The 25,205-nt window shown below is 45.6% G+C and overlaps 1 protein-coding gene across 1 annotated transcript; it reads left to right on the top strand.

Moving 5' to 3' along the window:
• The first annotated feature begins 140 nt into the window (after positions 1-140).
• Positions 141-20,710, top strand: LOC144155586 (ubiquitin-conjugating enzyme E2 C-like). The gene is made up of 5 exons (XM_077687124.1): positions 141-383; positions 863-890; positions 1,682-1,768; positions 7,567-7,771; positions 19,561-20,710. The coding sequence occupies exons 1-5, from the start codon at positions 283-285 to the stop codon at positions 19,677-19,679; spliced, it is 540 nt and encodes a 179-aa protein (XP_077543250.1). The 5' UTR covers positions 141-282; the 3' UTR covers positions 19,680-20,710.
• The last annotated feature ends 4,495 nt before the right edge of the window (positions 20,711-25,205 follow it).

The following is a 25,205-nucleotide window of genomic DNA, read 5'->3' on the forward strand; positions in this document are numbered from 1 at the left end:
TAATTATGCTGCGGCCACTTTAGCGTTTACAAAATAAACCACAATGTTTTACAATTTTAAAAACATAAAAAGTGTGAAAATTTTTTTTTGCTCTGCTCGTGGCAAACTTGAGCCATTTTAGTCGTTTTTTGTGAGGCGTCGTAGCGGGGTGGCCAGGCGATGAGGCAGACAAAGCCTACTGATTGGCTCGCTGCCACATTCGTTAGTTTTTGAACGCAAGCTTGCATGTAAGCTCGGTTGAGAGCGGTGGTCCAGTAGTAATTTTGGGGCCTTTATTACGAAATGGCTTCGCAAAACGTTGACCCTTTGGCCCAAGATGAGAGTTCGAAGAGCGGCGACGAGCAGCGCAGAGTTGATACCGGCAGGCACTCGGTTACAAAAAGGTAGCCATTCTATGTTGCCGCGTTGTTGCGTACCAGCCGTAGGCCTAGTACCGACACCGCAATATCTGAATTCGCGATTTTTTTTGTGAGCACAGCGCATTTTTATCTGCCAACTGCGTGTGCGTTGTGTATGTGTGCAAGTGTTTGTTTTTTCTGTGTTTTCTTCTAGCTAGGAACTATTAATGCACCTGCTTCGTGATTTACGAGCCGCGCGTTGTGGCGCGTCATTGGTGAAGCTTCGAGTTGACTGTTCAGTGCTCGTGGCTCAGCAGATCACGCTCAGGCAATTTGGTGACCATTGTGTCGTTCGTTATTCAAATGGACCTCTCCATTGACGTTCGCTGTTGAAATGTTTGTATGGTAGGTTTGGCTCAGTGACCATTGGAATTGCCCGTGTGACAGGCATGCGTTCCCACTAGTAACCAGCTAAAAAAACCGTAGACGCGCTTTAAATTTGTCCCTTTGCGTTTATTTTGCAGACTTCAGCAAGAGCTCATGACACTTATGGTAAGTACTGATTGGTTACAAAACTTTTGCATGGAAACTGTGGGGATTTGCGTAACGCATTTTTGTCTCTCAAGTGGGTAACCTGCTAGTAACAACATTGGTTGCCTCTTAATTTTTGAAATTTGGACACGTAACGAGCGAAAAACAACGCGAATACGAAGAGACTCATAGCGTCCGTCCTGTCTATGCGTCTCATTGTGTTCGCATTATTTTGCGTTATAATGTCGCGCTTCTGTTAGCACCGACTAGGCCTAATCTCAGCGTTTATAATTTTTAGTTTTTGATTCCGTCGCACGAGTAAAACCTAAGGTAAACAATTCAAATGAAATTGTATCTGACTGCTCGGTATTCAGCAACTATAATGTTAGCCACGAAAAATGCTCGAGCGCCATGAACGGAAAGGTTTTCAGTAATTATAAGACACAGAAAAAAATTTTAAAGTTAAGCAAAAAAGTTTTGTAGTGAGTAATTTTAATCAAAAAGTGCTGAAAACGTCCATACTTGCACGGTTAGGCTAACGAAACCTTGTTCAAAAAAACTCCCCTGCACTGCAGCTCTTGCTTTCAACGTCAAGAAGTGAGGGGTCAGCCACTTAGATGATTATTTGGCTGCGTTATGCACTAGCTAAATGACGAAAATTACAATTTCAGTTGGAAAGTTGCCTGAAATCCGTTAGTGAACGTAAGTATTTGAAAAATGTTCAGTTAACACTGTTTTCTCCCTGCTTATGAGGTCTTGTATGAAAAAACGTTCCTGAGATATGTATGTTGAGCTAGTTTTTTTGTGTCCAGATGGGTGGTGAAAAAGGAATCTCTGCGTTTCCTGATGGTGACAACCTTTTCCGCTGGATTGGAACGATACAAGGGCCTGTAGGAACGGTAAAAACAAAACATTTCTTTTTGGTACTGCTGATTTTGTCTATTGTGTATATGTGTAGTCTAGAAACAAAACAGCGTTTAAGAAGGCTGGGTAGAGTCAGGCACACGGGGAAACACACGCGGAGTTTGCCATTTACGATTGCTTCATGAAGTGGCTTCCCTTGAGCCACTTCATCCGTTGTATTTCACGTGTCCGACTCTTTACTCATTCTCTCTCTTCAAAGCGATTCTCCTGTTCTGTGTGCCTTTCCCATTTGTACAGGTGCCTGGTTTCTTTATTTTGCTTTTGCAGTGTAACTTTCAAGGTAATTGCAGTACCTGAGTGCTGCAGTGAAAATACGCCACACAGAAGAGTTTGCACAAGTGCTGTCGATTGTAGCTTTAGTTTGGTTGATTGTGCTACTCTGAGGTGAACCTCTGTTTCACCACAGCTTGAATTGCTACCATTTTGAACTAGATCACTTCAGTTTGGCACAAGCAAAGTCTTGATCACAAGAATGAACGTAGAAATAAATGCGCCATCCTAAAAGCTCTAGTGAATGCAGCTTGTGCACAAATCCCACTGAGCATAATTATGTGGCTATGCATTAAGCCAGGCAGCCACTGCCTTGGATAGGACGGTGTGTGTATGCATATATCAGGGGTGGAACTGCTGGGCCATTTGTGCCACGCTGCGACAGTTCGGTTTCCTGCACCACCCTGCTCCAAAAAACAGTGTTGGAGTAGGTTGCCGCAAAATGTGAGGCAACAGTGAAATGATGTTCAGTGCCAGTCTCATTGTGCAGAGAGCAGCAGGGACTCATTTGTTCGGCTGTCATTCACGACGTAGCTCACTTCAGCAGACTCTTTAAAGGACTAAAGCTCTGAGTCACTTGTCACAATTTCCTGCTGTCCAAGCGGTGGTGCAGAAGATCTTATGGGTCTTGGGGTGCGGGCAGTGTGCAAACTTTAGCCCTAAATGCAGCTTCACCGCACAGCGTACTGTGCCTTGAAGCATGCGTCATCACCAGCAGTCGTTGCAGTCTTTCCGCTTACTGTCAGAGCAAATAAAATAGTACTGCTCAGTTCGACTCTCGCTATTTTATGTTATTGGCGCTGACCATTCCAAGGATTAGATGGCGCCATGTAGTATCGAACAGGATGAGGTAAAGGCACTGCTCTTGCACAAGCGAGAGAAGAGATCCTGTTAAGCTAGCAGCTATGTACAAGTAATCAGCTCGGTAGGTGTGTCTTGCCGTGCAGCAGTGTTCGGGGGGGGGGGGGGACGCAGAAAAAGAAAAGCCCCCCCCCCCCCCCCCTTCCCTCGGGAAGCCCGTTGTTTACGCTAGAAAAAAAAAAAAGTTGACAAAACAGTAGTATGCGGCTTGTTTAGATAAGCACAACACAGTTGCTTGGCATTTTTTATGTGAACGTTATACGCTAGAGTATTTTTTTTTTCTTGCGAAACATCAAGAACATCAAGAAAATATACCATCAACATTTATTTTTAATTTCTGTGGAGTCTAGTCAGGTTTTGCTATGCAGTGCATCAAATTACCTATTGTTTTGTTATTTTATTTTTCTTTAGTTTCTTTTTGTTACTTTTAGTTATTTTATTTGTTTAGTCTCGTTAAATATCACGAATATTTTTTTCATTTGTCTGAAATCTGGTAAATGTAGTTGCTCAAAACATCGCTTATCTCCAGTTTTCTCTTAGTTATCGCTCTGTCAGCTGGTATGTTTTAATTATGGGCACATATACTTTCAACTTATTGGAAGAGTGGTCAGTTGAGTACTCTTAAAATGTTGAGTAAGAACAATTGAAATTTTTGCTCTTTTTGTGCGTGTTTGCAAGAAAAAAGATTGCAAATAAATTGTTTGACTATAAACTCCTCCCAAAACGACTTGCACTGCTCCAAAAGTCGTTTGTGGTGCTCCAATGCTGCTCCAACACATCCCTTTTATTGTCCTGAAGCTGCTCCAGAACTGCTTTATTCCTGCCCTCTAAGCTGCTCCAAAAGTCTCAAGCCCGCTTCCACCCCTGATATATGCATAATGTCCTTCAAAAATGAGGAATGCTACAATCTGACCTCCTCCATTTTGACATATGAAAGAACATAAATGGCACAGGGATTTGCCAGGTGCAGAGGTAGGCAGTCGTAAGCAAGAAATTTGGGCTACTAGGTTTGTGTGCATATATGCATTTGACAAGTGCACAGCAGTGTGTCTGGTTTGTCAGGGTCATTTGTGCACTGTTCATGTGTTGGCATGATCTGAACAGACTAGCCCATATTTCTTGCTTGTGTCATTTCTGGGCATTTTCATGCACATATTTCAGTAGCCAAGGTGGTGGGCTGCTGAGCATGGGTTCGCAGGTCGGATTTCTTGCCGTGGCAGTTGTTTTTCCTTGCGGAAGGAAAAAATAGCCCAGGTGTTGCTCCGGCACATAAAACACCCACAATTTATGAATTGGGGCTTTTTTTTTTCCATTTGTATATGAATTGTTTGTTTGCAAACAAAAATGCTGTGATAGTAGTCATCTCTTTCAGTTCAATCAAAAATTTGTTTGCCTTTAGTGGGCGAAGTCAAGAGGAGATGGGCCTGGGGTTTCAGGGTTTTTAGAGCAGTTTGGCACGCAGTGGCCTATGGTGGTAACGGGGGTGCTGAGCTGTGGTTGCAGGTTTGATCCTTGGCTGCTTTCGATGCTGTTCTATTGGAGGTTGTTGTTGTTGAAAACGTTCATTGCGAAAAGAGGGGCAGGGAGATGGGTTAAAGAGGGATCACTGGGTGTCCATCCTATTCCGGTAGGCCGCGGGCTGTGGCTGCAGTCTTCACCCGGAGAATCAGGGCTTCCTGTTCTTCGAGCTGGCTGCAGCGCACCACGCGCTCCCAATGCTCAGGAAAGGGGTGGGGAGGGGGGGATTGGACGGGCATGTCCAAACTAGGGGGCTGGTTGTGTTGGGAGAGTTGCAGCAAGGACAGTTGAATAGGTAGAGGGTGGGGGAGACATAGTGAAGGCGAGTGTGATTGTGGTACATCTGTGCTTGTAGGCGGCGCCATATGCGGGGGTCGGTGGTTGTGTGTGTGGCGAGAGTCATCGGGAGTTCCGGTAGTGGGCTAAGATGTTGGAGTAGGTTGGGGGTAGGGGGTGGAGGGTTAGGTCATCATGGGCCGGTACACCGTTGGTCTCTTCTGGGAATGCCCGGTAAGGGAGCTCGCGGGTGGTGGCGTGTGCCACCTCGTACCCAAGAAGAGATGTGTGGCCGGAATCACACTATACGGGTCATTCGGAGCGCTGTTCGGCGTGCCAGTGTGTTGGAGCTGATGCGAGTGATGCGTCCTGTGGCGTAGCGGCAGCAAGCAGATTGGGAGTCGGTCAGTACTGGGATGTCCAAGGAAAGTGTGTCGGTGATAGCCAAAGTGATAGCAGCCTCCCCGGCTTTATCAGTGGATGTTGTCTTGATTGTGGCAAAAACTGTGATGGTGTTGGTTGAGTGGATTGCTGCTACGGCATGGGCTGGGTACGTGCGGTATGGAGCTGCATCAGTGTAGTAGGTATCGGGATTGGTGCCGTACTTCTTGAGTAGGCAAGCGCAGTGTTGGCGGTGACCTACATTGTAGACGGTGTGCATGTGTTTGGGTATTGGAAGGACATGAATGGCACCTCGGGCTGATGTCTAGAGGCTGCAGAAGGTTTCGGGGGTTGGAGCCGTTGGGTAGCTGAGGCGTTTAAGGAGGTGTCGTCCTGTAGCGGTGATTTGAAGTGGTTGAAGCTGGCTGGTAGTGTGGGCTTCTATCAGTTCCGACAGGCAGTTGTGGAGCCCAAGCTGAAGGAGGTGATCTGTGAATGTGTAGGCTGGTAGACCTAGCACTGACTTGTATGCTTTGCGTATGAGGGTGTCGATCTTTTTAATTTTTTTTTCCCTGCTGCCAAATGCAGATGACTGAAGGGCTTAGGCTTCAGGTAAACAGTCATGTTATGAATTTCTTGGGCTTATTTAACTACACGATGCAGCAAAAAACACGGTTTCAACAAACTCACTGCAGTGCTCATGCTGTACTTACTCTAACCCCAGTTTTTCAAACAGCCGCATTTTTCGTGTCATACGGAATTTCACATAATCGGGCAACATGGTGAGACACTTTGCATCAACAAATGGTGTCTTTTTATTACTTTGAGTTGCAGCGGCTTAGCGGGGCAAGTTCGGCCAGACTGACCCTGGTCTCTCTTGTCCCAGCTAAGTTGGCTTGGGAGATTGATTGTGAACATATTCGATGGATTTAAAGGAAGGGGCTTTTGGGCTATTAGGGGGGTTTCTGGGGAAAAAAGACCTTAATTTCCTGAACTGAATAAAGCTTATTGACTGCATGATGTGAAAATAAGGCCACAACTGGAAAATGTAATAGGGCTTATGGTAAAGGACACATTCTTAAATGTGGTAGACGTGTATAGTCTTTCAACAATGTTTCATGAATGCCCGGTTTTAGTGGGAAGGCAGGTGACATGGCAAGGCTGTTAGTTCAAAAATGCACTCATCACTAGTGTGGAGGCCTATTCCAATCCTTGACACTCATGACCGGCACTAGAGCGGCCCAGATTGTAAGCGAGGGGGAGCTTTTTAGTCATGGCAGCCATGTGCAGGTAGCCTGTAGGAGGAATTCCTTACATGACTTTTGACTGCGTTTTTCTGATTAGAAATTATGGGAGGGGGGGGGAATTGACCCCCTACACAATCGTGCAGGAGGCACGCAACGATATTTCATTGCTGTGTCAGGGCTGTATCCTTTTATTTTGTGCCTGTTTGAACTCAAATTGTGTTACTTGGTGCCACTTCCAATCTGGATTGTCACATTGCTTTGGACCTGCTTTGTTTCGTGCTGCTTTGAACCTTTTTCACAGAGGAAGGTTCAGCTGCACAAATCAACATTTGATTTAGTTTTATGTTACTGCTGCAGATAGCTAATGCATGTGGCATGGAACCATACATGCCTAAACTGCCTTAGGTAAAGCCATTCGTGCGTACCGTCTCGCAGAGGCATTCGCCGTGACATACCTGCCAACTCTCCTGAATTGACCGGGAAATTCCCGAATTTTTACATCTCCCGATTGTACGAATACTATCTCGAATCTCTCGAACAGTGGCCACCACCGCCGAGAAGTGTTTTTTTGTTTTTGTTTTTTTTTTTCCCCAATCATGCTTGGATGTAAGTCTTTCCTGCTGTAACAGTTGTGTTGCTTTAGAAGAGCACTCTCCACCAGACTTCTAATTCCTTATAACCACACCGTAGAGTACCACTAAGTATATTCTAAGCACTATAGTACCGCGCGCACCGCACATCTGGATGCTGCCGGAATGTTGTTTATAGCTTACAAAGGCCGGCCATGAGACGCACTCGCCACCGTACCTAAAAAAGGCGGGGGAAAAGATCCCTTCACAAGTACAGAAGTTTGGTGCTTTCCACTACAAGAACCAAGAGTATAGTTTTTTGATTCAAGAACAAAGCAGCTCGAAATAAACACCCTGGCCCCTTTCTGATGTCAGTGTCCAGTCTGTGTTCCGTAATACTAAACTACCTCCCCCCTTCCTCTTAATGCAGTCTCCAGAATTTTCATGTTGCTAGGTTGGCAGGTATGCCATTAAAGCTAAGTTGTAGAGCCAGTAAATAAGTGCAGCTGATTGACTTATTCTCTGGACGTCAAAGGCTCGCCAGCAGTGCAGACAGTTAGCTCTATAAAATATGGTCACCAGTGCGTTCGGCCGTCTCACAGTTTTGCTGTGATCGCATATGGTTCCGTGGCGGTTTCATTGTGCTTCCAGGTATACGAGAACTTGACCTACCGGCTGCGGCTGGAGTTTCCCAGCACCTACCCGTACGAAGGCCCCCAGGTGCGGTTTGAGACACCCTGCTTCCATCCCAACGTGGACGTCCAGGGAAACATCTGCCTTGACATCCTCAAGGAGAAGTGGACGGCACTGCTTGACGTGCGCACTGTGCTCATCTCCATCCAGTCACTGCTGGCAGGTGAGGCCACATGCGGGGGCCTCTGCTCCGAGATCCTGTCCAGGTCTTCTCTGGGTTCAAAAAGTGTGGCATGTTCTGTTGGGAGACCTACTGTAAGCAAACAATTTTCTAGACTGTGCGAATTTGTTACCCGTATGTCTTGGCGAGTTCTTCAGACAGAAATTTATGCTTGGTAGGAAATGCAGGTGAGGAACAGGGTGTTTGAGAGCCCTGATGAGACATAGCCAGTGCTTACTGGCATTTTTTTTTTGTTGCCATCTGTGCATATCTTGAAAGGTTTGGAAGTGCTTCCTCATGGGGCCTTGACTTCTTTTACTTGTTTACAAGAGGACTTAACACTTTCCTGCCCACGCCTATTCAAATCGATAGTACAATATTAAGGCTTTCAAGTTCAAAATTTGACGTTTTTCAAGTGCGCTCAGAGAGCTGGCGCCATCTTCTACTAGTCGAGACGCTTGCAGCATTTATGAGACGACGACATGTTGAATTTGTCATGACGTAATGACAAATTTGTCGTGCTTTGCACTCCTAGATTGAGGTAATGCTTTCTTTATGAGAAGCTGTTGATACTTCGGCGTTCTGGAAGCTGCCCGCCTACCTGCACATATGGTATCACCCACTTGGATTTGTTATCATGCACTTGGGTCAATTTTGGTCTGAACTCTTTGTAGGTTCATGTTAGTGTTGATATAGTCTTCCCTCAAGACGAGCCCTTCCCAAACCCCATATATAGGTTCTTGTGCATGTGTGCTGGGCCATCTTCGGCACATCTGCAGTGCAAGTGCGTTCCAAAAAATTTATTCTTTGTTCTGGGAACAAGCAAGCGCACAGCGGGAATGATACCATCTCGCCATGCACACGAGTGTTTAAAAATCAGGCTTATTTTCATCCCTTGAATATGGACTATACACTGGGTTTCCTTCCTAGAACCGACATGAACGTGCAAGAAACTGCTGTTTACGGTTTTTTAGCGAGAAATGTGTTGATCACAGCTTGGTCAGAATGCATACTGCAGGGTTCGCACAGGTCCTTGAAAACCCTTGAATTCAGAAGTGTTACCCGCCGTGGTGGCTCAGTGGCTAAGGCGTTGCGCTGCTGAGCACGAGGTCGCAGGTTCGATTCCCGGCCGCGGCGGCCGCTTTTCTGATGGAGGCGAAAAGCAAAAACGCCTGTGTGTACGAGATTTCGGCGCACGTTGAAGATCCCCAGGCGGTCAAAATTAATCCGGAGCCCTCCACTACGGCGCGCCTCATCGCCTGCGTTGCGTCGGCGCGTTAAACCCTACAATCAATCAATTCAGAAGTGTCAATTTCAAGGCCTGGAATGTCCTGGAATTTTTAAATGGTCCTTGAATATCCTTGATTTTTATGGAGAGAATCAATGGCCCTGTCTTTTCACAAGAATTTAAAGCGTTTGTCGTAGATTTTAGGTGTTAAAAAATGTAAAGAAACATTGTTATTACGAGGCAACATTGGGAGCTGGCTTTTCTCAATCCAATCCATGTCACAATACAATCAAGTGAAAGCCAGCTTCTGTTCTCTAGCATCTTCCAAGTCTGTGGACGTTTGCTCATTGCATGTTTGCTGTGCCTCATACGCTCCATCTGTGTTTGCTTTTACGTGCAAATGGTGGACGTGTACATAGTTCGTCCTGCCTTACAGCAACACTTGCTTATTCAGTTTCAACTGATACTCTTGCTGACAAAGCAGGAGGTGCAGGCAAGATTAACGAACTTTTGAAATCAAACAGCCTAAGCAAAACATGAAAAAAAACCTCTAAACACCAACCATAAAATAAAAAATAAAGCTGGGGGAGTATTCACGCACCTGTTAGTGGCTATCTAAATGTGCAATATTGTGCTTAGGTATTGTGCAGTAAAAAACTGTTGCATTGTGTTGACAAAGCTATAAATAATCCCAGATAAAACATTAGATGGGGACCTTGAAAATGTGTTTTCTGGTCCTTGAAAGTCCTTGAAAACCCTTGAATTCTTGCTTTTGAAGCCTGTGCGAGCCCTGATACTGTCAATACACTAATACTGAAACACTTTTAGTTGAGTTCACCACATCAGATGAAAGCTGACGCCACATAAAATGTAGCATCATCAATAGAGCTTAAAGGTGCAAGATAACTTCAGTTTCAGTTCTGTATGTTTGTTTTAACTGTGCAAACAGGCTATAGTTACTGGAACTTGCTTGAGAAGTTGCAAATATCACTTTGTGATATTTGATGTGCAACTATTCCAACAAAATTATTTTTCGCTTTGCCATTGACTTTGAAACCAAAAATCCCTATTCACACACTCCTAAAAATTAAGGGAGCGAAAGTCGCTGTAATAGTGGCTCAATGAATAGAGGATGTGCTTCATATGGCTGGGACAAAGTGCGTCCTCCCCACGACCAGCTTTATTAATAACGACCTGCATGTGCTTGGGGATTCAGTGTGCCAAATTTGTTATTGCTTGTTTGGCTTTTTTACTTCTTTCCAGCAGCACTGCACCAGCTTGCGCTGCGTTTGATCCCCCATTTCCCCGCTGTATACGCATTTGCTCCGTCTGCCGTTGTCATTTGGTCCTTTTCTTGGTCCTTTGCGCTCAGTCTTTGCCTATTCACTTTGGGGGAAGTGCACACCTTCTGTGGCCTCGACGGTGTGCTTAAATAAGAGTTGTTTTTAACGTGAAATCATTACATGGCTAGGTTAGCGAACGCCCACTGAATATGCACCCACTCGGATACCATCCACAAAAAGTGGCCACAGCTGCTAACCCTTTGCTAATGCATTCCATAGCGTACCATGCATTTCATATCGCTCATACATATGAAAGATTAAAACCCAAAGAAATATGCAGCGTGTTTTGTTGCATAGTATGGATTGGAAAAATAATCATAAAAAAGCACTCGAAATGCAGTGTTTCATAAAGTCAGGAGTGAGACAGCTGCGCATATTGCGTATTTCTGATACAAAACCGTTTTCCTGCACCAGGCTGCTCCATTAGCGGGAAAATTATTAAAAATTGTGCCAAACTGCTCCGGAACAGTCAGTACAGCAAGGATTTGGACGCTCATGTCACATTCGATGGAAATGTCGACTGGACATGATTTTCCAACGCCCCCAAGGTGCCGCCGTTTTTTTTTTTTTTCGGTTTGATTGTTGATTAATCAATAAAAAAGAATGACCCAGTAAGTTTCCGAAAGTAACATTGTTGGGTTGCACATGTTGTATTCTGTGTGTTTCTAAAGTTTTCCCTTTGAAAACCATTGCAAAGTGTTGTAGAAAGACATGTCAGCTGAGGCGACAAACTATTTCTGCAAGTTGATGAGAAACACAGCAATTTCTGGAGTGCCGTATCTCGGGAATAACACCACTGGCCGCTGCCATCTTGGATGGTATGGTTACATTGGAAAACAACCGTGGGGTGAAGCAGCTATACTTGTAGTTCAGGTGCCCAGTGTGCTTCGCCGATCTCTACCATGGTGTAGGTTATGCGGGTGGCTGGGTTTTAATTTAGTTGTTCGATCTGGAGCCGGAAGTTGCTTGGCTTGAAAGAGGGGGGAAAGCAGCATACAGGGGTGAGACAGCTGCGCATATTGCACGCTTTTGATACAAATTTGTTTTACTGCGCCAGGCTGCTCCAAAAGCTTCAAAATTGCAAAAATTGCGCCAGACTGCTCCAAAACAGTCTCGGCGCTAAGGATTTTAACGCTCCCGTCAATTTCAGCGGGGAAAAATGCTTACAGACGGCATAATTTTCCCGCACCCCAAGGTGATGCTGTTTGTAAAGGTTCAATTGATTGATCATCCAATAAAAGACAAACATAAAATTGTCCCCGAGGTAATTTTTTTCGAAAGTCACAATGTCGGGTTGCGCATGTTATATTCTGTGCGTTTTTTAAAGTTTTCCCACCGAAAACCATTGCAAAGTCCTGTAGAAAAACACATGTGTGTTGAGGCGATAAACTATTTGGGCGAGCAGACGAAAAAAAAAAACTCCCCGTATCTCCAGAACGACTTTACTGGGCGCCGCCATCTTGGTGTGGCGAAGATAGGAAAACATGGCTGCCGGTCGAAGCAGTTGCTCATGGTTCAGGAGGCTCGTTGTTCACGCCGATTTCTACCGTGGTTTCAGTTATGGGGGTTGCTGCGCTTACATTTAGTCGTTTGATCTGCTGCGGGAAGTTGTTCGACTCGAAAGACGGGAATTCATGTCGGCCTTGAGTGTGAGGCACGGTGCGTGCCTGAAGTGAAATTTTGGACTCGCTGCGGTGTTTGGCGGCGCAGGCTACATCGCCGCAAAATGTTCAAGCAGGGTTCGCCGATAGCGGGACGGGCTGTTATCGCACACTAGTTCGCCTATCTGAACTGAAATTTATTGCCAAAAAGAGTGGTGGCCAAACTTGCCAACGTTACTCAAATTACGATCGTAGTGAACAAGCATCTCGAGGATAGATATGGGAGGGCCGTTGGGGTGCGACGACTGTCACCTCGTTTTGCGCGACTTTTGCCGTGGCTCTTACACTTGCGCGTAAAGCCGAGTCTGGGGATTCAAAAAAATAATAATTTCGGCATTCACATGGTAATAAAAATGCCTTACGAGTGCTTAGCTTTTCATTTCGATATTTTCAACGGCACTCCACGCTATCTATGCAAAGAGCCTAAGAATTTAAAACTGGTTTGTAAAAAGGTAGTGCAGTTCGTACCTTGTGATACTATGGTAGAAAAAACTTTATTGAAAGGCTGTTTGAGTGTTATGTACGTACAGAACCGATTAAAAAGTGCACTTTTGCCCCCCGAGTTGCCAAAAAATTTGATTTTTTTAGGCTCCTAAGGTGTCATAATAAATGTCATTCTCCTGCTCCAAATCAAGGTGGTTCTGCTCCAAAATCAAGATTTCGCTGCTCCAAAAACTGCTCCCAAATCTCATTAAGCTGTCTCGCCCCTGAGCATAGTGCCCACTACTTCGCCGTGGTTTGTTCTTGAGTGTGAGGCATGCTGCTTGCGTGAAGTAACATTTTGGGCTCATTGCGATGTTATAAAACGCTGAGTTGTTGCTGCGTTTGACAGTGAACTCGTGAGCGGCGGGATTGGTACGACCGACACGGCAGATGTTGCGGCGCGGGCTACATCGCCGCAAAACGTTCAGCGATAGCAGGAGGGATTAGTATTGTACGATAGTAATAATAATTTACCTATCTGAAGTGAAATTCATTGCCAAAAGCGAGATGGCTAAACGTAGCAGCGCTACTCAATGCTACTCAAATTACGATCGTGGGAAACGTGTGCCTCTGGATTGAAATGAGAGGGCTGTTGTAATTTTTTAGGCACCTAAGATGACACGATAAATGTCATTAACTGCTCCAAATCAATGTTGTTCTGCTCCAAAATCGACATTTTGCTGCTCCAAAAACTGCTCCCAAATCTGTTCAGCTGTCTCACCCCTGTATAGTGCATCAGAATAGAAACAGGAAAAAGCTCTTGGCATGCGGTCAATTCCCATTAGATTACTGTTTCATCACACAGTGATAACAAAAAATGCGCATAAAAAAGAAAACGTGTGCATCAGAAATTTCGGCCGCAGTCTTGGTTGGTCTTTAGCTTTTGTGGAGGCAGTGTCACCTGCATGGATAGTGGTTCTGGAAAAAGTAGGTGCAGTGCTTCTGATGTCGGGTTTGTAGCTTATAATCGACACCGGCAGTACAGCTTAAAAAAGATGCTTTCGTGAAAGAATATGCTCGAAGATATTGTTACTTTTTTGCAATGTACTTTCAGTGAATATATCGTACGCGGCGGTATTTGTTGTGCACAGCTAAGCAAGATGGGCAGCCACATGGCAAAGGCGATTTCTTTTCACCAGGTTCCCCTTGCTTCGGTAAGGGGGCAGTGGCTCAAAAAGTACTCCGAAGATGACTGCAGTTCTCACCGCAAGCATTACCCGCTGCAGTGGCTCAGTGGCTAGGGCATTGTGCTGCCGAGTCCAAGGACGTGGGTTCGATTCCCAGCCATGACGGCCACTTTTCTGTTGATAGCGAAAAGTGAAAACGCCTGTGTGTTTGAGATTTAGGCGTGCGTTAGTGGTCAAAATTAATCCGGAGCCCTCTCCGATGGCGTGCCTCATCACCTGTGTAGCATCGGCGCATTAAACCTCATAATCAATCGATCACTATAAGCATTGACTGGGGGCGACTGCCATACCGAACTTTGCCATTTGTTGGGCCTGTAGCGACCCCAAGGGAGGTCTTACAAGCGTGGTTCCATTTGGTGGAAACGGCGCAGCCAAAGAGGTTGCCGTCAATTATGGGTCTCTTTGCTGAAAAACATTGTTTTCAAACAAGAATGACGGCGCTTCCACAGACATTGTGGCTTTGTTGGAGCTGCTTTATACACATTCAGGGGTGGAACAGCTTGCACCATTTGCGCCATTGAGCGCCAAACTTGTTTACCTGCGCCATCCTGCACCGAACTGCCCCTGTTGCGCCAAACTCGTTTATCAGCACCGTCCTACGTCTGAGTGCATGAATTACGCCGCTAGATAGTACCGCCATGAAGCCCAGTGCCCGAAATCTTGGTTGAAACGTGCTGTTTTAGCTTCATCAAGGCTACGAGAAGGCTATCCAACTCAGATTTGGCCTAGCCGTAAGGCCGCAGGCAGTACGCGCCATCTGTTTGAATTTGTGTGTTACCTGCATGGTTGAGTTTGCCAGTGTCGAACGCTGCGCCGCAATCAATGGAAAATGACCAAAAGTAAAATGTTTTTGTGTCTCATCGCAAACAGATAGAATAATATACGCATGAAAGGTTGTAGTTTATTGGAGGTGAACATCAGTTTAGTCGCCCATTTATGGTGATCCTAGCTTTGCTGCCCGCAACTTTCCGTTGCTGCGTGTATTTAACTAACGGCCTTGGGCGCTTTGCCCTCGTTTGTAAATTTGGTGCGCTTTTGTTTGTAGGTAATTACTCATTTACGCCTGTGAACTTGAAACGGAAATGAATTTGGTGCTTGAAATAAACTGTGAAATAGAGGTAGGCTGAGGCTCGTCGCCGTTTGCCTTCCCTCAGTTTTCCTGCATTCGGAAAAGAACAAATTTCAGTTCATTTCAATTTAACTTTGGGGTTAGCTTTGCTTAGTGGAGGACTGTCCGACATTAATCGTGCCTTCTGACACGCTCTAGTTACTTAGTCTGCGACGCAAGTTTGTTGACTCTCGCAACCCTGTGACGGGGGAAGACAAAGCTATGTCCAGGTTCACATGCACTGAAACCGCTGTTCGATAGGAAAAAAATGCAAGCAAACACCTTGTTTTGCAGAATGCCGCAGTGACTTCGCATAAACATTGCCGTTTACTGGAGACGAAGCAAGGCCTGTTATCTGATCTCTTTCGACTCTGCGTGAGGTTTGACCTTTGAATGGGAATAATGCAGCTCGCTTGCTGGGGCCGGAGGTAGATAACTCCGCCTTTTGCAATCCTCTAAATATAGTACGAGAACTGCGTTCCTAGTTCAGAATAGGTTCTAGTGCATGGTTGAACGTCTGAGATAGTAGATAAAAGGTATACTTGGCAGGGGACTCGCACAGACGGAGGCACCATAATGTTGTGGAATAGTGTTACATATATCTGCTCCAAATATACCTTTCTGGCTGCTCCAAGCCTGCTACAAAATGCACTTTTGCCTGCTCCCAGGACTTCTCCCAAACTCATGAACCTTGTTCCACCCCTGTGTGGCTGAAAACTTGGCTACAACATCGTGTTTTCGGTTTCAAGGGGGTTATGGTTTAGGTTTCATCAAGGCCATGGGCAGCTATAGAAATCGGCTTTTGCTTATCTGTAAGGCTGCGGGCACTACGCGCATTGTCCACCTTCACTTTGGATTTATTTGGGTCGCATTTGTGCGGTTTTGTTTTCCGGTGCCCGCGCCTGCACCACAATCAATAGGAAATGACCAAGAGTGGGTGAAACCTTTGCGTCTCATCGCAAACAGATAAGAAACAGAATAATATTCGCATGAAAGGTTGCAGTTTATTGAAGGTAAACTTCGAATTAGTCTACCATTTTTGACGTGCGTAGCTGCACGTATTGAACCAGCGGGGTCTTATGACGCTTTGCCCTCGCTTGTTAATTCAGTTCGCCGTTGTTGTGAGGTAATTACTCATTTTCGCCTGTGAACTTCGCGGTTAGCTTTGCTTATGTGGAGGATGATCCAGCATTAATTGTACTGTTTAACACGCTCTCGTTGCGCAGTCTACGGTGTACGTTTGTCAACTCTCGCAATCCCATGACGGATGAAGAAAAACTGTTCTGCTTCGCACCCCCTGAAACCGCTTTTCGATAGAACAAAATATGCAAGCGAACGTCTTGTATTACGGAATGCCACCCTGAGTTCACTTACACTGCCGTCTATACCGCACACAAAGTGAGGCCTGTTATCTCATCCCCTTCGACTCTGTGCGTGAGGTTTACCCTTTGGACGGTGATAACGCGGCGCACTGGCTGGAGCTGAGGGTAGATAGCTCTGCTTATTGTAAATTTCCAGATATAGTACAAGAATTGCATTCCTCATTCGGAGTAGGTTCTAGTGCACAATAAAAGGCCTAACGTAGTAGATAAATAGATTAATCTTAATTGGCAGGGGGCTGGCACAGCTGCCTGAGCCAACCCCCTGACAAACGGCCTTTTGGGGCTGCTACAAAAGGCAATTTTGCCTGCTCCCAAATCCATGTACCCTGTTTCACCCCTGCAAATTCAAGCCTTCCCTGTGAACTTTTGAACATGCGAAACGAGCTTCACATAAAAAGAAAGTTTCTCGATGTAAAGCCGAAATTTCTAAATTTTCTGAATGTTCCAATGAACGGAAATGCTCAAAAATAAGGAATGCTGGTTGAGCAGGCAGATATGGTAGCAGTGTGGTTTACTTGCGTAAGTTGAAGTTTGCATAGCTAAGGGCAGGTTTAGACTGAACTGTAAATTCTCAATGCTGGTCATCATTAAAGGTACTGATCGGTACAATCTGTATCTATTCATACGGCCGCTACATTTTATGCGAGAAGTTGCAGCAGGTGAGGTAGGGGATTGAATTTAGCACCATTTGCCGGAGTGCACCATCCTTACTCAGCAATGTTTTGGCATCTGGTTCCCATTGTTGACAGCTGCTATGTGCAGCTCGCATCTATAAAGCCATTTGTGGTCCTCTCTAAACCCTCTGCCGACCTCCCACACTGTTCTGTTAGAGGCCGTGCCAGCAAAGTACAAACAAGTGTTATGGCTCATCGAATATCAGAGCGAGTTACTTCCTCAGTGCCGTCACTGATGACGCCATGTAAAGCACGAAATTCAGTCCTGCAGGTATGGTGGCTACCTATAGTGAATCCGTCCCCTGATCTGTAAAACCGGTTTTTAGGTTCCGGGACGAGCTTACACCTGACACCTTCCCTACCGCCACAATCCCTTCTACTTTTGTATGTCAGGAAAGTGGAGAAAAACAGGCGTCCAGAGCCACACCTTCCACACCAAACCCACACCTTCCGATCGCATGTCGTATACCAATTTGTCTATCTGTGGGACTGTGTTCTGTGCCACTGTCAGGGGTATTTATATTTAACACAACTGTATCTGTATACGGAAAAGCTTGTAGATATTGATACCTACCTCACAGTGTGAGACGCTGTTTCCATTATTGGGTGTACAAATGCACGCACGGTATACATACTGTTTCTGCCAGTCTCGTATCTCTAAATTGAGAAATCGATGCCGAAGTGACTTTGAATGCATGAACTGAAACAGACCACGCAAGGTTTTTCTGATATGTGACCTGTTTCCAGCTGTGTTACCTCAACATGCGGCCATTTTTTATTCTCTATAATTGACGCATAAATGGAATTTGTCATGTGCTTGCACTGGACAAAGCACAGAGTAGTTTGAGAAACAACTTTGAATGTCTGGGCCTTTTTATGCTTGTGGCAACTGTCTATCGTATCTTCAAATTTCTACAGTGCTGATTTTTTTTTAATCAAGGGGTGCCTTTTCTTAGGTGCAGCACAGCTGAAATGTGAGACAAGCAGAGTTTAGGAATGAGTGAAATGCTAATATTTTCATTCTCGGGCTGCATAGGGAAAATTCGCACATTCGCAGCAGCACAGCAGCTGATTGTCTTCCTCTGGTGCTTTGTTACTGTAATCTCTAGGCAAGGGAATTGCCTCTTGTAGAAGCTCGTGGTTACATTGTGAGCTCCAATAACTTTTGCTGGGGATGTTTGGAGTCGTTAGGTACATGCCACAAGAGTCTCCCAAGCAAGGAAGTAAAAATGCTTGAAGCATATAGGCGATCCATTGGTAATTTCGAAAACTTGCGATTAACCAAGATTTTTAGTTGGCTTAGTTCGAGTTAATGACTGTTTGGTGGCCGCTATCTGATGTTCAGTTTTCGTAAAAGATATATGGCGCGTATGTTTAACAACGCATTTTTCGCATTTGTAAGTGTTGGATTTGACTGAGTGCAAAAGTACAATGTCTAAACAAAACATATCTTAATTTTGAGCAATTAAGACATGTCTCATTTAGCTGCAGTTCACTGAACATGCAGTGTCGGTTCTGCCCTGGATGTGTCACTGCTTATCTGTCTGCTTCCAGCCAAAGGGCTGATTTCACTGCAAGAAGAAACACTGGCAGTAGAGAGAGAGAGAGCAGTATACGTGAGTGGCACGTGTCCAGAAGTGGCAACAAAGCTGTTTTTAGCATTGCTGGTTGCCCTTCCTGGGGTGCACTTCTAAGCAAATGCAGCATTTACCAGCTCCCCTGCTAGCCATGTGGAGGAGGAGCTGAGGTCATTGTGAGATAAGCTGATAGACTGTATGCGAAGTATTTTGCCAGTTAACAGGCTCTTAAATCTGTTGAACCGCAGAATTTGTTTTTGTTGGCACTTTGAAAGTGTTGGTATTACCAGAGTCCTTCAATGCTTCTCGGGTCATGAAACTCCCGCAGTGGCTAAAGCGTTGCGCTGCTGAGCACGAGGTCGCGGGTTTGATTCCCGGCCGCGGCGGCCGCTTTTCTGATGGAGGCGAAAAGCAAAAATGCCCGTGTGTACGAGATTTCGGCGCACGTTAAAGATCCCCAGGTGGTCAAAATTAATCCGGAGCCCTCCACTACGGCGCGCCTCATCGCCTGCGTTGCGTCGGTGCGTTAAACCCTACAATCAATCAAAACTCCCGGCCAAGCTTTGTACGGGGACACAGGCTACCGCGAGTGGCGCCACCGCAGATCGGAGGGCATCGGGCAGCCGCCGCTGCTCTGTAGCCAGACTGGCAGGCAGGAACGCAGTAGCAGCATGCCCGTTCGCACCAAATTTTTTCGCCACTCACAAAATGGTAAGTACATTTGAGCGGCCCACGACACATAAAGCGAAAGCGCACTGCTGATAAGGCGGCAAGAGTCTGTTTTATTTTACTCCGTGGTCCGTTCCTTGCCAAACGCGCTCTGACCACGCCCCTGGCTGCCCCCCGATCAACACCAGCGCCGCGGCGCGGCAGCGTACGAAGCTCTACTATAGCGTGGCGGCGAAGTTTCATGACCAGAAAGGCATTGAAGGACTCTGGTATTACTGTCGGCTATTGAGATTGTTTGTGCCTATGGGATTTAAATGCTGTTGGCACGGCATTCATTTTTCCTCTGAAACAATTGTTTGGCTGTAAGTGTAGTTGCAGCACGACTGTTATCAGTTTTCCTTCTGTTCCCAAAGCTTGCACAGTGCCTGCAAACACTTGTTAGGTGCTCTCTCAGTGTCTTGCTTCCTCTTGTGTGTGCAGAGCCCAACGTGTCCAGCCCACTGAATGGCTACGCTGCAGAGATCTGGAGCAACCAGGAGCTGTACAAGAAGGTGCTGCTGGACAAGTACGAGAAGTATGCCAAGGACGTGAAATCGTAGGGTGTCCGAGGAGGATGCTCTACGCGGGCTTGGGGCAGGGGGACCAAGGCAGGCTAGGTGCAGAGTGTGCATTATTTGGGGAGTTGTGTACGGGAGTTGTAAGTTATTTGAGCGCATTATGTATGCAGGCCAGTCTGTGGTGGCTCATTCGCTCACCTGCACATGTCTCACATCAGAGGAGTATACTTTTTCATAATGAGACCCTGGAAGGTCAAGGATGCCTTTTTTTATTTTTGTGTGTTGATATTCTGTACAGTTTGATCTAAGTGTAAGTCATGAGAGCTTATCTTGTAGGTTTTTAACTGTGCAGCAAACTTTCATGAACATTACCCTATACATCTGCATGATGTTCTTACTCTGATCTTTTTAGTTCAGTTGCCATTGAGTTGTGGCTGTGTGTTTGTTACAGCAATCTGGGGCCAAATTTTTCCGAGCGTGCTTTAATAATTTTTTTTGTGCACAACAATGTGAATCAAAAACTTTTTTGGGGGGTAAAAATTGTGTTTAGTTTTCCTCTCTTGGAGAAAATGTGTAGCCAAAATATGCTTATCTAGTCTGGCTTCTTCGAAAGGAATCGTTTTATTGGCAGCCTAGGCATGACCTGTTGTGATGATAACTGGAGTTGTTCACTGGTTTTCACTGAAGTTCACTGATGGTGTTCACTGGTTTTGTAAAAAATATAGTTGTGAATTGCAGTGCTGTACAGGACAGGATTTCTGCACAGGCCATGTGGATGAAAAAACTTAGCTCTGTGTAGAAGAAAGCTGCCATCATTGTTTTTATTTGCATCGAAACGCTTGGCACAGTTTTGCTTCTTCTTATTTAGTGGATCTGAAATGAAGTGATCGATGTAATTGCCACCACTGACCAATTTTTATCTACTTGCGGCAATATTGTGCTGTAACATTACTGCTGGTTGTATATCCTGCTTCCACATTTGTCATGTTGCTGGTGCAGCATCACTGCCCCTCTTCTTGGGAACCTTGTGTCACTGTACAGCTTTAAAGATATTAAATGAGTACTTCATCTAACACCTGTCTCAAACATGGACTCTCAGATACTTGCTCATGCAAAAATAAATTGTACACAAGATGGACTAAAGGTCAGTCTTGCAAGCAATGGGTCACCAGTAATCTGCTGGTTCATGCCGGGGCCATATCTTGGCACCTTCGCTGTGGGTCGAACAATTGGTGGGGCTTGGCACCCAGCTGAGTATCAAGGATATGCAGTGCTGGGAGCAATGGTGTACGAGTTCCTGGTAGGGGAGGAGGGATTCATTTTGATTTGAATGAGGGATTTCCTCATTTTCTATTGCATTTCCTTGAGCTACGATTCTCACATGAGGGAAGGGGGCTAAGAGGAAAGGGGGGGGGGGGGGGGGGTACCGGTTATTTTCATTCCTCGAGCAATGGCGTTTCTTCCCACTGTTCCACTTCTCTCTCGGGGTCAGAGATGCAGACCTTGACCCCAAATTGTTGGTAAATAGCCTAGGGATGCTCTGTGCATTAAAGGGATACTCCAGACAACCAGCAAGTTTTTGGTTTCAAATGAAACTCTTGCCTTCCCATAGCCATTTTATCGTTAATTCGGTGCCAAAAAATTTCTTCATTACCGAGAAATCGCTAATCAAACACTTTTCCTTCATTTCCCTCGCAGGGATTCCATGATGCAAACAGTGGGGCAGCCGCTGTTTGCAACATGGAATCAGTTCAGTTCACTTTGGTTTGGTAACTCTAAACGCTAGCAGTATAGAAGCAGAGTACAACCCTACCACTTACCAGGAGGTTTCGTCTGTTTCAGTCAAATTAGTCGTGCTTTCCCAAACTCCCACGTTCTTTGCTGCTGCGGGCCATCAAGCAAAGTTTCGTCTTCCTGTGACCCATAATTGTAGGGTCGCTTTGTTGAAGAAAAGTATTTTCCTTTTCAGGCTGCATGAAGGTTGGCATCAAACCAACCGCTTGTGCGCAGCCTCCGCATGTCTCCTCGCATAGCAGTGTCGCTAGTGTGGATGAGTAGCACCATTCAGTGGCAGCCAGGGAAGACAAGTACGCCAGACGTCGCATGCACTTGAAAATACTGACTTTAGCCAGAGAAAGCGTTCCAGTGTTTTGTTAGCACAGCAAAAGCCATACGTAGGGTCATAATTAAAGTGGCTATGCACACAGCACTGTACAAGGGTCACACAAGAATCTGGCTGAGTACTGCTGTAGGTATTACATTGAAACGAACTTTTGTTGGCGTTTGGGGTCGCCGTGTGATCTATCAGCTGGGCTCCCATAAAATTGTTTCTATCTTGCTTTTTGTTCGTCGACGTTCGAACATGACACTACAGACTTCTTTTTGAAGGGACATTAAAGGGCGGAAAAAAGTTGGCCTGCATAGAAGATTACGGCACCGAGAAACTAACTACGCTATTCTCGCGACTAACAGTTTAACAAGGCAGAAAGGGCCAGAAACGTGAAAACAGCTGTTGATGCACCGTACGCTTTTGGATACTACGGTTTCTGAAGTCACAAAAGTTGTGAGCGGCGAGAGCTCATTGGGGAAGCATCTATAATGTTTTCCATTTATAGATGCTATTGTCAAGTGTGACAGTGTCATGATCATCACCAAGCCTATTTAGACTGCGAGAGTGTTCTGAAGCAATATTGGGACCCTTGAAAGTCCCATGCAATCTGTATGTGTCAGCGGCAGCCAAGAAAGAACGTTCTAGGCAACATCATTCTGCAAGAGGGTGAAATCACTATATCAAGTGAGAGAATGCCATGCGAACAAGAAAACATTTCTAGGCAACATAGAAGATTCAGTGTGTGGCGCTGTTACTGGTAGGCTTCGAAGCGCATAGTCGGCTACCGTTGACAAACAAGCGCTGCCTAAACTCGGACACTGTCACTCACGTTGACCTTATGTTTTTTTTTTTTTTTTTTTTTTTTTTTCCTGCCCAGAGCAGTTCTGAGCAGTTGTGGGCAGCCCAAAACTGCTCCCACTAGAGGGATTCTACAGACAAATAAAATACGGAGCTGCTCTGGAGCACTTCCGAGAGCCCTTGGACACCTTGACTGAAATTTAAATTTTACGCGGGAGCTTGCACGCCATAACCTCGAAGGTAAGCATTGCAGATGGATGACGTTCTGCAATAAAAGTTAGCGCAGCGCCAAGAAAGTTATAGCACAATTAACGTAATTGTGCTGTCTTTAGGTGGGTCAGGAAATAGGTGAAATAATTCGTAAAAAAATAAAACGAGCAGTTGAACATTTGGCAAGAGAATAACTAGGTAAGCAGTGATAGCAGAAATTAGAAATCCGCTCATGCGAAATATGAGAGCTTGATGAAACCACTCTAAACGTTTTGGTAAACAGTTGCTCTTAGTGAGAAAAACCTATGTGTAACAAAATCAATGATCTACAGGAGCTAGAACTATTGCTTGATGCAGGTTCTTATTCTCTAGTCTACCTTTTTTTTTTCTCCTTTAAAAAACCCTTAGCATATACCAGGGTGGATGTGCTGTGGTGATCCCCTTTTGTGACCATGTACACGTGTTATTGAAGTCATCATGGTTATGGTCATCGTCAACTTGTTCACGTGCTGTGAGAACCTCAAGCGCTGGAGCACATTAGCTTCTCAAAGCTCCCGATTCTGGCCAATCCCCCAAGAGGTTTGGACAGAGGCTGCTTGCTTTTCTGCGGCCTGGACCCCTGAAATACGGTTTTGCACCTCTGCCTCGAACTGGTGAAAGCCAGGCGAGGCCATCTTGCCCTCTAGTCGTTGTTGACAAAACAGCGCATATACTTGGACAACGCCGCCTGCACATTTTGCTGGCTACGAAGGTCACTGATGAGTCCAGTACATTAGGCTTGAATGTTCTGACCTTGCGTTTTTCTGTCGGCCAGCCTTTGAACTCGCCTTAGCCTTGGGTCTTAGATGCAATGTCTGTGATCTGGTGCTGCGCAGCAGTTACGTGAGCCGCTCGAGAGGCTGGGTGCCTTGCGTGCTCTCGAGGGCCTGGACTTCTCTCACTTCCCCATCAACAGAACCATCCCTAACCACTTGGTTGCTCTTCCATGACAGAACGCAGACCACCTAACTAGTGTAGTCGTTGAGGGCAACTTTGTTATACGGCACCGCTCGTCAGATTCTACGTGTGTTACACATAGCAATTCTACGTGTGTTACACATGTAACACACACACATAGCGTGTGTTACACAGATGATGTGATTTAACATGTGGTTCAACGTGTGCTACACAGCTGTTGCTCTCTCAACCAGTGATTTCCTGGTCAATAATGCCCTGGGCAAGAAATGCACCAAGACTCCAGGGCCCTAAGCAAGCTGCCATTGTGTGGGTGTTTTCAATGGACCGTGTATCTTAGGCTACTTTCTGATGCTCTCAAGGTGAACACATCTGTCACAGAACTAAGCTTACGCAGTTGTGAAGCAGACTTGAGCTTCGTCCTGGGTGTTCACAACGTGAACAGGAGCACCTATCTTGGCAAATCTGAAAATCTGCCTTGGCAGGATTGAATTTTCATCCAGTAAAGATGCCACCATTGCAGTAATACATATTTCGCTGCACCTGACACTTCCTAATTTTGTGACGGTCTTAAATAATTTTAAGCTGTGCATCAATTTTTATGCTCAGCTTTCTTCATGACTCTGACGCTATTTCATGGAGTTTCTTACAGCTTGCCCGAAGCAGAGATGGAAGTTCTGAGGAGCGAACGTAATATGCGCCCACTCCACTGTTAGCAGGTGTGATGACATCATGCGGAGGAGCGCTTCTGCTGCCAAGTGCCACCAATGCTGAGTCATAGCATCTGGGGCGGTATTCCTGTGTTTTGTCCCTTTTGTGTCCCTTTCAAAAGTGTCCCTTTTGAGCGAGCCCTGATTGGCTAAAAGTGAACACCTGGATGTGACGCCATGCAAGCACGGCGGAGCTATGAGCCGTGGCTACTCGGAGCAGACGATTTTTTGTCGCAGTTCGCTCGCGTAACAATAAACACATAAAAGATGCTTTGATACGGTTTCACTTCTTTAAAATGCGTTTGCAAGAACAGTTACGCTATTTGAATAAAAGGCCCACTGCTTAACCGGAAGTACGTCACGATGAAAGGAACGCAAAAGGGACGTTTTTCAAAAGGCACAGTTACGAGAATACCGCCCCTGGACTGGGGTGCTGCTTTGAATTTCCTGAGCTTGCAAGCAGGCAATGAAATATTTTTTCTTTCGTTCTAGCTGTGTGTCCAATGACCACTTGCGAGAGGATGTGGTCCGGAGCGGTGTGTGGGGCGGCCAACCTTCACATCACTAGGATCAATACCGTCCAGAGCAGTGTCTGCAAGAAATGCAAATTTACTTGTGACGGTTGTAAAGCTATATTTTCCAAAATGAAATAAATAGCTGGAAGTGGCTTTAGCATACATCAGGGCACCATCCTTTTTTACCGGATGTATTGCTTATATGTGGGTGAAATGCACGTAATGTTTTTGTTGATCTTGCTTTGTTCTTTGGAGCAACATGCTGGTAACC

The sequence above is a fragment of the Haemaphysalis longicornis genome, unplaced genomic scaffold (genome assembly GCF_048455015.1).
Source record: "Haemaphysalis longicornis isolate Haplotype H1 unplaced genomic scaffold, Haemaphysalis longicornis Haplotype H1 scaffold_1, whole genome shotgun sequence".
NCBI classification, from domain to species: Eukaryota; Metazoa; Arthropoda; class Arachnida; order Ixodida; family Ixodidae; genus Haemaphysalis; species Haemaphysalis longicornis.

Coding starts and splice junctions, on each gene's coding strand:
- LOC144155586 (XM_077687124.1), top strand. CDS start 283: ATGGCTTCGCAAAACGTTGACCCTTTGGCCCAAGATGAGAGTTCGAAG. Junction 384..862: donor AGGCACTCGGTTACAAAAAG/GTAGCCATTCTA, acceptor TTTATTTTGCAG/ACTTCAGCAAGAGCTCATGA. Junction 891..1,681: donor AAGAGCTCATGACACTTATG/GTAAGTACTGAT, acceptor TTTTGTGTCCAG/ATGGGTGGTGAAAAAGGAAT.